A 12,430-nucleotide genomic window follows, 5' to 3' on the forward strand; every position below is an offset into this window, starting at 1 on the left:
CACCGCAAGATAGAAGTCACGAATGTTTTTTAGCTTATACTTTATGCGACCATCAATAGGGGGTTCAAGACTAGCAGGACGGACACAGAGAAATAAACGAGACGTAAATGTGCTAGTTTCTTGGTCCATCGTCAAAACAGTACGACGCACATATAGCATCTGTGTCTTCCTTCGTATATCAGTCAGGCCCAATCCCCCAAAGGAACGAGGCTTCGTGTTCACCTCATACCGTAAGTGAAATATATGTCTTTTCCATAAGAAAAGACCACACAATTGTTGTAGTTTCTTCGCCATCATCGAAGGAAGCGGATAAACTTGGGCCACATAGTAAGCTCTGCATAAGACATAAGTTTCCAATATTCGGACTTCCTGGAGCAGAGTAAGAGAACGCCTTTCGCTCTTTGAAGATTTTGCGTAGCGGACTTCCAGTTGAGCTTCGCCATTTTGAGTGAACAACGATCAATGTTGATGCCAAGAGAAATATGCCGATCCACTGCAGTAGCCCATGGAACAACCGCTTCATCAATACCTCGCAAGGTAAGAAGCCTGCATTTACTTTCACGAAGTAGTGCACCTGAACTCCGACAAAAATCATCGATTACAGGCTTCAGTCGAGGTTTCTCCTTAGAATTGCGAAATAGAACCATCATGTCATCCGCGTATGCACGAACAGCTGTAGTCCCGCCTGTAAGCGTCCAGCCTGTCAGCTGGGATGCTAGCATCCGAAGTAGGGGCTCCAGAGACAGCACAAAGTCATTGATAGTGGGCTTCCTTGAGGCACTCCCCTACGGATATTTATCGAGGGCGGCAATTGGCCATTAACAACCACGATGGCGAAATAGCCTAAAACAGATCTGACAGCAGTCGCCGTGTGTCAACATTAAAAACAAATGCCTCCAGAATCCGAAGCAAACGTCGTGATTAACACGATCAAATGCCTTATCTAAGTCTAGAAAAGCAAGTGCACAAGGGACGGACGTTACAGAAGCAGCCGAAACCACGTCACGACACTCGACTATAGGGGTAAGAATGGTGCGACCAGGTTGGTAGCTTTGATGTTTTGCAATCCTACTATTAACAGCCGTCGCCATAGTCTTATAATCAACGTTTAACAAAGTAACTGGGCGAAAGCTATCAGGGACAGCCGGTCCAGGGCTTTTCGGGCTTAAAACAATTTTTCCCTCTTTGAACGAGGTTGGCACTACTCTTCCCTGTAACACATCATTCAAAAGGGACGTAGCACCTAACAAAGGGCAAAAGCGCACGTAAAATTCCTTGAGAAGTCCATCCGGACCAGGGGACTTTTGAGAAGGCGATCCCACAAAAAGTTGGTAAACTTCCTCAGGCTGAAAGGCAACTAAAAGCGTTGCATTATGTTCAGGTGTCATTGTCGTGTCTAAGATGCTGACTAGTGGGCCGATTTCATTGGACTCATCGGCGTCGTAGATGTTTACGTGGTTCTGGTGTAAGATATGCACTATATCAGCTTTTGCAATTACTATACGTCCATCATCTGTCGTGTGAGAATGAATACAAGCGCGTTGGCGACGGATCTGATGCCGAAGCAAATGATATAATGAAGTCAGTTGCTCCGTCCCAAATAAACGCGGTTTGGATCGGAATTTCAAACCTTCCATTTGTATTCTCTTCAAGGTCAACAATTTTCCCTTTAAACGCCGAATATCCGAAATTCGCAGAGGGACGTGATCCGAAGCAGGATGGAATATTAATATTCAAAGGTTCTCCTAAAGTGTTGCGCTTTGGCAGCACAGAAAAGTATCAAAGTTTGTTGGGCCTCGGTTTCGCTAGCTGTGTCTATCAGTTAAGGATGGAAGAACACTTGCCAGTGATCGTAGAGTACGTTCCCACTGGTTCGTATCACGTCGTGGAGAGAAGGAGCTAGGTGAGCGACGTTTAACATCCACGGAGGGCGAAACAATTTGACTGGTTGCCGTCCAAGTTGAGAGTTGTAGTCACAGCAAAGTTATCCATAAAGGAAGCTGGGTTGACTTCAACATTAAGAATACTATTGCTCAGGCAGTCTGATAAGTAAAACCTATCTAACCTGCAACTAGAAGTCGCAGTAAAGTGGGTAAATTTAACGTCGGTTATTTACATTTCCGGACGTCTTGCAGGCGTAAGGAGCGGACCAATTCATGTAATTCACGAGGGAAATTAAAATTTGGAGATTGATCTGCAGGACGCAACACACAGTTAAAATCACCACCCTACAGAATACCCAGAGGACTCTTAACGCAATGATAAACAATTTCGTCTTTGTAAAAACGTGAACGATGTACTGTGCGACCAGTGTCAGAAGGGGCATATAAAAGAACTAAGGTAAGATTAAAAAGTGAACAACCTATGCCCTGCCAAGAGTCTAACATTTCCACTTCAGCAATAGGAATGAACTTCGCGCAAGAATAAGGCGGTCCCCGCAGAATATTCGGGTGCGACGTTAAAGATCATACGAAAACCTGGTAAGGAGAAATTCCTAAACAACACATCCTGTAAGAACACTATGTTCGCGCATGAATCATAAATAAACTGATGCAGCGCTGCTAATCGCAATTCTGATTCCACACGATTAACATTTAAGGAAAGAAACGTGTAGGCTTGGGTCATTGATCACAGCCATACAGGGATGTACGGAACGTATCGAGCAGAATTAGGGAGACAGCTGAGCGTCAAGGTCCATTGCGGAGTCCACAGATGAGTCAGAAATCTGGTGACGAGAATCCCCGTCATCGCAACCTTTTTTCTTAGATTTCTTACATGCCACCACACGGTCAGCTTGTACACGCTGTTTCTGTCGGCTACGTGGCATGGCGGCCTCTGCAGACGAAGGTGTGGGAGGGGTCATAGGCACAGCTACCTGCCCTGCAGAACAAGGGACATGTAATTCAGGTCCAGTCACTAAGGCGGAAGCATTCTGTGGAACTACCAATGCAACAGGTGATACTTATTCTTCTTGGGAGTTGCTGTAGGCGGCAAATTCGGGAAACCGTCGGCGACTGAAGACGAAGAAGCAGGAGGATATTGCGTTGCCTCAGATTGTAACGGAGGACACAAAGACCAAGTGGGGGATTCCGCTCCCTCTCCACACACAGGAGGCTCAGAACGAGCCACTTCGCGAGCAAGAGGAATGCTGGAGATAAATTCTTCGCCCCCCGCCGTACTATGGACGGGAGGTAACGTAGCATCGAGAGGAGCAGGGGACACGATAGATGCGGAGGTTGGGGAAGAAGGCACAGCCAAATCCTCACCCTCGCCATATTGAGTGCGACGTCGCTTGTTTGTCACTGTTACAGATACTCTCCTGGGAGAAACAGAATTCTGAACCGGTCGCGGAAATTCATTTATACGGTTATCAGAGCTGACTTTTTGTTCATTATGATCTCAAGTGGAAGGAACAAAGTCAGCAACAGTCAATTTGCAACGCTGCACTAATGACGGCTTTAATAAAAAAACCCTTCACAGGCAATTGCATAGCAAGCAGGTTCCCTCTTGACCAGTATATGGTAACCACACACTTGTAAATGTGACGGAATATTGCGTTTGACGTGCAATTCCACGGAACGAATTCCACTATAACACCGTGTTGAGTAGACCAACGTTTCACGACGAACGTTCTTCACGTTACCATAATGAGTCAATATGTCCTTTAGAAAATTGTCAACAACCTCCGGTGGGAGGCTGAACACTCGAACATTGGCGTAGTTAATTTCAGCATTTGCGAGTGACGGCGGTGGTCTCGCGGTTCTAGGCGCGCAGTCCGGAACCGCGCGACTGCTACGGTTGCAGGTTCGAATCCTGCCTCGGGCATGGATGTGTGTGATGTCCTTAGGTTAGTTAGGTTTAAGTAGTTCTAAGTTCTAGGGGACTGATGACCTTAGAAGTTAAGTCCCATAGTGCTCAGAGCCAGCCTGCGAGTGACGGCTCTAAGCACTATGGGACTTAACTTCTGAGGTCGTCAGTCCCCTAGAACTTAGAACTACTTAAACCTAACTAACCTAAGGACATCACACACATCCATGCCCGAGGCAGGATTCGAACCTGCGACAGTAGCGGTCGCGCGGTTCCAGACTGTAGCGCCTAGAACCGCTCGGCCACACCGGCCGCATCTGCGAGTGACTCCATACTAACTGAAGTATCGGGATGCCTGAATAGGTCTAGAGAACCATGTCGCGACAGTAATCTTTCAACGTAAAGAGGATCCATAAATTTCACGTAAAACGCGTACTCGTCTGCGTCAAAATAAGCTGTGTGGACTTGATCAGAGTTCACATGAATTGCATCGACAGGTCGATCGTGGATTTCTGGAGGCTCGGGATGCACATGTCTCGTTGTTTTATCGAAAGTAAAGCTCATAGTACCATTTCGTGGAATACACGTGGAAACCATGATGGCCAAAGCTGCAAGTAGATGAACACAAAGACAGTAAGGCGGAGCGGAGGCGCTACGACTCACTCGGCAGACAGAACAACACTAACGAGGATAACTTCACACAAGCGACGATGCGGCAAGTGAAATAAATAAGAACCTTCCCGCCCGGCGCTCGAAGCTGAACTGTGCAGCTAAGCAGGCAGACATCCGATGAATTGATCATTTTCGAAGTGACTGAGCTTGCCTGATCGACTCTCTTTTATTTTTTCCTTTATTGAATTTCGATTATTACCAAAATGTGCTGCAATTTAGAACAATTTCTAGCTCACACAGCTTTGAGTACTGATTAATACTGTGATTTTTGAGTGTTCTCATCGTGGTCGGCTGATGATAAGACTTGGTTTTGGGGAACTGGACTCTTGTTGTTGTTGTTGTTGTGGTCTTCAGTCCAGAGACTGGTTTGACGCAGATCTGCATGCTACTATATCCTGTGCAAGCTTCTTCATCTCGCAGTACCTACTGCAACCTACATCCTTCTAAATCTGCATAGTCTATTCATCTCTTGGTCTCCCTCCACGATTTTTACCCTCCACGCTGCCCTCCAATACTAAATTGGCGATCCCTTGATGTCTCGGAATATCCCTTTTTCTAGTCAAGTTGTGCCACAAATTTCTCTTCTCCCTAATTCTATTCAATACCTCCTCACTATTTATGTGATCTACCCATCTAATCTTCATCATTTTTCTGTAGCTCCACATTTCGAAAGATTCTATTCCCGTCCAAACTATTTATCGTCCATGTTTCACTTCCATACATGGCTACACTCCATACAAATACTTTCAGAAACGACTTCCTGATACTTAAATCTATATTCCATGTTAACAAATTTCTCTTCTTCAGAAACGCTTTCCTTGCCATTGCCAGTCTACATTTTATATCCTCTCTACTTCGACCATCATCAGTTATTTTGCTCCCCAAATAGCAAAACTCATTTACTACTTTAAGTGTCACATTTCCTAATCTAATTCCTTCAGTATCACCCGACTTAATTCGACTACATTCCATGATCCTCGTTTTGTTTTTGTTGGAACTGGGCTATCGTTTTCAAAACATTTCTGTGACTTACCTGACGGTCCTCTTCGGGTACTCCGAGCAGCGACTTATTTTATGCTTGCAGTTGGACGTCAGCCAGATTCACAAATACGGAACAAGCTGGAAGCCTAAATCTGAATGGAAGTTTATAGTAAATAACACGTTTAAGAATGACATCTTGGGTTGTCAGGTGTTCTGCCGGAGCAGCAACGCTCCAGTAGGTCGCAGGGAATGGGCGCGGACCACAGAGGAAGCGCCTGCAGCCGTTGGTGGAGGGGGAAGGCCATAGGCATAAATACTGGACCAGGTCCACTCGAGGAGCAGTCTCAAGTCGCACCTGATGAAGGTTACGAGCTACGTGACCGAAATATCGTGCAAGTACGACGCTGATATCCGGCAGAACACCCGACAACCCAAGATGTCATTAGATCGCCGGGAAAGCCTGAAGAGTTACAGGTTTAAGAATAATGCTGGGAGTTTTGGGACACCGTATACTCCAAAGTCATGAGCCATGTATATCGTGAGAGGGGTGGTTATTGCTACCTGCTAATGTATCTATCACGGCTGTTGTTTGTCTCCCTGTTTCAGGACGTAACTGATGAAAGTCACTATGTGTGTAATCCGCTGAAGAGCCAAAGAAACTGGTACACCTGGCTTATATCGTGTAGGGCCCCCGCGAGCACGCAGAAGTGCTGCAACACGACATGGCATGGAGTCGATAAATGTCCGAAGTAGTGCTGGAGGGAACTGACACCATGAATCCTAAAAGCCTGTTCATCAATCCGTAAGAGTAAGAGGGGAGGGGGGGAGATCTCTTCTGAACAGCACATTGCAAGGCATCTCATATATGCTGAATAAAGTTCATGTCTGGGGAGTTTGATGGCCAGCGGAAGTGTTTAAGATCAGAAGAGTGTTCCTGGAGCCCCTGTGTAATAATTCTGCACGTGTGGGGTGTCGAATTGTAATGCTCTAATTGCCCAAGTCCGTCTGAATGCAGAATGGACATGAATGGATGTAGGTGGTCGTACAGGATGATTTCGTACGTGTCACCTGTCGGTTGTATCTAGACGTATCAGGGATCCGATATCACTCCAACTGCACATGCTCCACACCATTGCAGATCCTCCACCAGCTTGAACAGTCCCCCGCTTACATGCAGGGTTCACGGATTCATTTGCTTGCCTCCATACCTTTGCATGTCCATTCGCTCAATACAATTTGAAACGAGACTCGCCCGCCCACGCAACATGTTTCCAGTCACCAACAGTTCAATGTCGGTGTTGACGGGCCCAGACTTTGTGTCGTGCACTCATCAAGGGTACACCCACGCATGCCTATACCAGTTTCCATGGCGCTTCAGTGTACGTGTGTTGTGCAAGAATGTCATACTTCTCATGATTTGTATCCTAGGTAGTATATAAATGTTCACACCTTGCAACTAGGGAATCGTATTTCAGAGAAAAATGTATCCAGACACTAATTACTTATGAATTTTTACATAAATTTGTTTTGGGGTCAGATCGTGTAGTTCAATTTTGAAAACATTTGGAGTTCAGACAACGGCTATGATATGCCACTGTTAAAATGAAACTATAGTATTGTGCTTAATTGGATACATCTTTATTGCAACAGTGAGAGAAATAGAATATCAATAAATATAAATTCATACAGATTGTGAAGAAAAGTACATTTATGTGCTCTTAAAACAGAACACTTACACCGTATTTAGAGATTTTAACATCAAGGGAGAACTCTGTGCGGCTCATGGTGTAACAGGTAGCCAATTAGTGTCAACAAGTACATGATTTTTCACAAGTGAAAAAGTTGTCACTGATACGTGCGTGGCACACTCCAATGAATCCTTTCTTCTCAGAGGTTTCATTTTCAGAAACTTCCTTGTAGGCTCGGAAAAAGTAGCATTTGAAACACTGTGCTGGTTACTGATCTGTGGTTGAGCTAAGGCCATTCTGTCCCTTTGACGTACAGAACTGCAGGCTTGTTCTGTGCGTCAAGGCGACATAGCCCATCAGTGACTGACTAGGACAGTTAAAGAAGAGTAATTGCTTCGGTACCCGACAATTTCACTCATAGACACTGATTAGCTTGTCAGCAAATGTTCACAAATTCATTAGGTCTACAATTCTGCTGTATAAATTTTAAGAATTGCGATACCTGAGAAGACCGGAGGACTAAGCAGCGAGTAATATCGAATAATTTACTATGGATAAATATCAAGAGATCCAGTTAACAATATTGTTCCCATCTGGCGAGAAGTATTTGATGATATTGTAACAATTTTAGGTTTCACTCATTCAGATGCACTGTGATTACAGCAACACGCGGCGAAAGGCCGTTAAAAATGATTTTCTGTTAAATGTAAAACAAACCAGTTTTGTTCGACGAATAGGTATGAGTCACTTCACAACGAAACAGTTTCGGCGACCTCGAGAGACTTGATGTAGTGAAATGCAGGACCTTTTTCAGTAGCGCGCAGGTAACTCTCTCTTAGTCGAATTTTTTTGGCTGCCATTGGAGGAATGAAAAAGTACACAGAATGTTCCTTATTTCTCAGGCCAAGATCACGAATCGTTAACTATATCGAAGTTCTCTCAAGAACCACTGGCAGCGTCTTCTTCCAGATTGCAGAAACAGTCCTGAGTAGAAGTGAAACAGATACAGATACGTAATCTAACACCCTGAATTCCACAGTGTGTCCATAATATCTATAAGAAAATTTTTGCGGAATTAGTTGTCGTCGAAGTATCTGTACTTTCTCACTACTTTTTTTGCCTCTACCCCTGGATGGCAACAACTTCCTTCATAGACTGTAGGACTGTCACGAGAAGATATTGTTTTGTTATTTTTTGTTAGTGAAAAACATGTCACTCTACCAGGTTCTGCAAACATATTGAACTCCTAGGAAAATCTCACATGCATCGTTGTGGCAGTTTCATATCTGTTTCGAGCTCCTCAGTATAGGATTGTTTCAGAACGCCTCTTGTCGGATACATTAAAGCACAAAATGTCCATTATGCACATCTCTTACCCAGCTCAGAGGACATCAAGCAGGCAACAAACAAATGCCAATACATCGACTCAGAGAAAGCAGAGAAAATCTTTAATGGTTTCGACAGCCAGTAGTCTATAAGGAGCACAGTTCCTCCATGCTGGAAGTGATGTCCTTTTTGGAAAGGACTCCAGCTGCGGGAAAGATGTACATTTCCGTGGTGGCTGGGCACGTGGGGACCTTCCCATGGCCATTGGCGACGTCCGCTATCCGTTCCAGCTTCTCCTGCCGATGGGGCAGCGACCTCTGTGTCGTCGCGGAGCGGAGCAGGCTGGCTGCGAAGACAGAGAGAGCTGTATTACGGCACCAACATCAAGCAGCTTACTGTTTATGGCGCAACATACACAAAACCACTCAGATATATAGGTACTGATGGGTCACTAATATTTCCAAAGTTGAGCAGTTTGGTTTGATGTAGCACAGGGTGGGAATTAACGAGCATTTCGCTCTCATTTAAGTACGAGGCATGTTTTTTAAGTAAGTACCGTTTTGAAATTAAAAAAAGACGTGCTAAGATATCTCAATAATTTTATTTTTACATGAAAGCCTGTATCTTAATCTACTGTTCTACATAATTTCCGTCATATTCAGGCACTTGTCATAACGTTGTACCAGTTTTTGAATACCCTCCTCATAGAAGTCTGCCGCCTGACTTGTTAACCACTGCATCAACACTGTTTTGACTTTGTCATCGTCTTGATGAAATTAAAAAAATAGCCCAGTTGCGCTAGTGCGCTACCAACGAAAGTAGGATTGTTGTTCTAAGTATAAACTGGCGGGAAATTCAGGATAACGCATTGTCATGCTGGCTGATTTGGAACACTGACTCTGGTTCTATGGTGTCACAATCAGGGACTTTGAATGTGAGCACCAGCCTAACTATGACACCTGAATGTAAAATGGCTGACGTGGAATTTAAGATGGCGATCGTACATGGTGACTGGGGCATACTGGTGCAGCTCTATTAGATCACTTTCCAGCTCAGACCTGTTGGGCTATTTACAACAGTGTAGAATTACGGCATACTAGCTCACTCTTCAGTTACTGGCCCAGTTCTACTCTTACGTCAGAATCCGAGATGGGTAACCCGGAATACAAGATGGTGATCTAACGTGGCGACCGCCGGCCGAAGTGGCCGTGCGGTTAAAGGCGCTGCAGTCTGGAACCGCAAGACCGCTACGGTCGCAGGTTCGAATCCTGCCTCGGGCATGGATGTTTGTGATGTCCTTAGGTTAGTTAGGTTTAACTAGTTCTAAGTTCTAGGGGACTAATGACCTCAGCAGTTGAGTCCCATAGTGCTCAGAGCCATTTGAACCATTTAACGTGGCGACCAGGCCATACCCTGACAGTAAGAGTACGACGTGATGTTATGCGATTCCTCACATAGCACGCCGTCTACTCTATATGATTATTCTCGGTCAACCATCATCATTCCTCACTCATGATCCAGTGGATATATCGCAGATCTCTGATACACTGTCCAGATTGAATTGAGATAGAATGCATTACCAATACTGTTTTTTAACATGAGAAATATCCAGCTGCAGCATTAGGGAGTCTGAAATATCAGCATATTAACACATTCATTGTCATGAAGATCAGATGAAATGATCAGAACAACAGAAACACCCAGCTCCCGAGCGAAAAATATCTCTGACCCATCTGGGAACCGAACCCAGGATTCCACGATCTAGAGGCGGCGATGTTAATCACCGTACCAGTGTTTAAAGATTCGAAAATATCTGGCAGATAAGCCAATGCAACATGAACACCAGGCTTTCTAAATTCCACATACAATTCAGTTTGTTTGTTATTTTCCAAAAACTGCATCACTTCGTCTCGAAGTTCAAATAATCATCCTAGCATATTTCCTTTTGAGAGCCAGCGTACTTCTGTATGAAATAAAAGTGGTTTATACTCTGCTCCCAAGTCTTCACAAAGAGCCATAAATAACCTGGAATTTTATGGCGCAACATACGCAAAACCACTCAGATATATAGGTACTGATGGGTCACTAATATTTCCAAAGTTGAGCAGTTTGGTTTGATGTAGCACAGGGTGTGAATTAACGAGCATTTCGCTCTCATTTAAGTACGAGGCATGTTTTTTAAGTAAGTACCGTTTTGAAAGTAAAAAAAGACGTGCTAAGATATCTCAATAATTTTATTTTTACATGAAAGCCTGTATCTTAATCTACTTTTCTACATAATTTCCGTCATATTCAGGCTCTTGTCATAACGTTGTACCAGTTTTTGAATACCCTCCTCATAGAAGTCTGCCGCCTGACTTGTTAACCACTGCATCACCACTGTTTTGACTTCGTCATCGTCTTGAAGACGCTGACCGCCCAGGTGTTTCTTCAAGTTCAGGAGCAGATGGTTGTCACCGGGCGCAAGATCGGGGCTGTACGGAGGATGATCTAGAGTTTCCCATCGAAAAGATGTGATGAGATCTTTGGTATGATTCGCCACATGCGGACGGGCATTGTCTTGCAGCAAAACGATGCCCTTGCTCAACTTCCATGGACTGTTGCTTTGATTCTGGTGTGACGTAGGCCACCCATATTTCTTTGCCCGTAACAATTTGGCTTAAGAAATCATCACCGTCATTGTGGTACCGCTCAAGGAAAATCAATGCACTGTCTAAACGTTTGGTTTTGTGCACATCCGTCAACATTTTCGGCACCCAACGTGCGCACAATTTTCAGTAATTCGATGGCTCGGTCACAATGCCATACAAAACACTACAGGAAACATTAGGAAAGTCATCCCGCAAGGAGGAAATCGTAAAGCGTCTGTTTTCTCTCACCTTACTGTCCACTTCCTGCACCAAACTTTCATTAACGACCGAAGGACGTCCACTCCGTTGTTCATCATGCACATTTGTGCGACCATCTTTAAATGCTCTCACCCACCATTCCAATCCTCATAATGTTTTCTCCGTAAACTGCACAGATCTCACGATGAATATCGATCGCTTTTTAGGCCTTTTGCACTAAGAAATCTTATAACAGCCCGTACTTCACAGTCGGCGGGACTCACAATTATCGAAGGCATCTTAAACACTCAAAACACAACGTAAACAAGGAAGAATCAGACTGTAATGGCGTCAGTGCGTAGATTAAGGTACAGGCTATCATGTAAAAATAAAATTTGTGAGATATCTTAGCACGTCTTTTTTTAATTTCAGAACGGTACTTACTTAAAAAACACGCCTCGTACATGGCCGAAAGAGTCAGCCTTCAGGAATTGTGAAACGAACCCTGTCATCCAGGACCGTGTGCCACAAAGACTGCAGATTCACCACGAGATGGGGAAACTCACAGGCGTCTATTGGCTATTGAGGCCTAAGCGCTGTAGTGTGTGAGTGTGACAGACAAGAACCCAGTAGAAACCGGTTGTGGCCAGAGAGACGTAGCAGTGTTAAATATGACGGACCTAAGATCGGCCATAAAGGGAAACATTTATGGAAACTATTTAATTCTGTAGTAATGCAGGGAATTAAGCCACAGTTATTTTAATCTACCATCCTTCACAAATTTTCATGCTGATCACAATAAAATTTGAACATTGATCATATCTATAATAGTTTAGGACTTACTGTTAAAGTGAAATTAATAAGTTTTGTAACAAAGACCTGAATGCTAAAATCTGAACACTTTGGTCGATCTTAACGATCGACTTTTCATATAGAAGCGCATTATTAAAATGACAAACGTTGTAGATACCAACTCTGTAACTTGATTTGTTTAAAAGATACAGTAAACTTAAATTATCAGTATTTTCAGTTAAGCATCGCATCATTTCCTCCACAAAAACACATTGAACGACGACAGCATGACATCTTATTGAGTCATTAGGTAATAGAATATTTGTTGTAAATTTT

General features: G+C 44.0%; 1 protein-coding gene across 1 annotated transcript in view; it reads right to left on the reverse strand.

Moving 5' to 3' along the window:
- Positions 1-7,677: 7,677 nt before the first annotated feature.
- Positions 7,678-12,430, reverse strand: part of LOC126419457 (tachykinin-like peptides receptor 99D) — a 423,909-nt gene continuing 419,156 nt past the window's right edge. The window contains exon 5 of the mRNA XM_050086645.1: positions 7,678-8,820. Coding sequence (XP_049942602.1) covers positions 8,621-8,820 — 200 coding nt within the window. The 3' untranslated portion in view covers positions 7,678-8,620. The remainder of the gene's footprint in view (positions 8,821-12,430) is intronic.

Source organism: Schistocerca serialis, chromosome 9, assembly GCF_023864345.2.
Source record: "Schistocerca serialis cubense isolate TAMUIC-IGC-003099 chromosome 9, iqSchSeri2.2, whole genome shotgun sequence".
Taxonomy (NCBI): Eukaryota; Metazoa; Arthropoda; class Insecta; order Orthoptera; family Acrididae; genus Schistocerca; species Schistocerca serialis.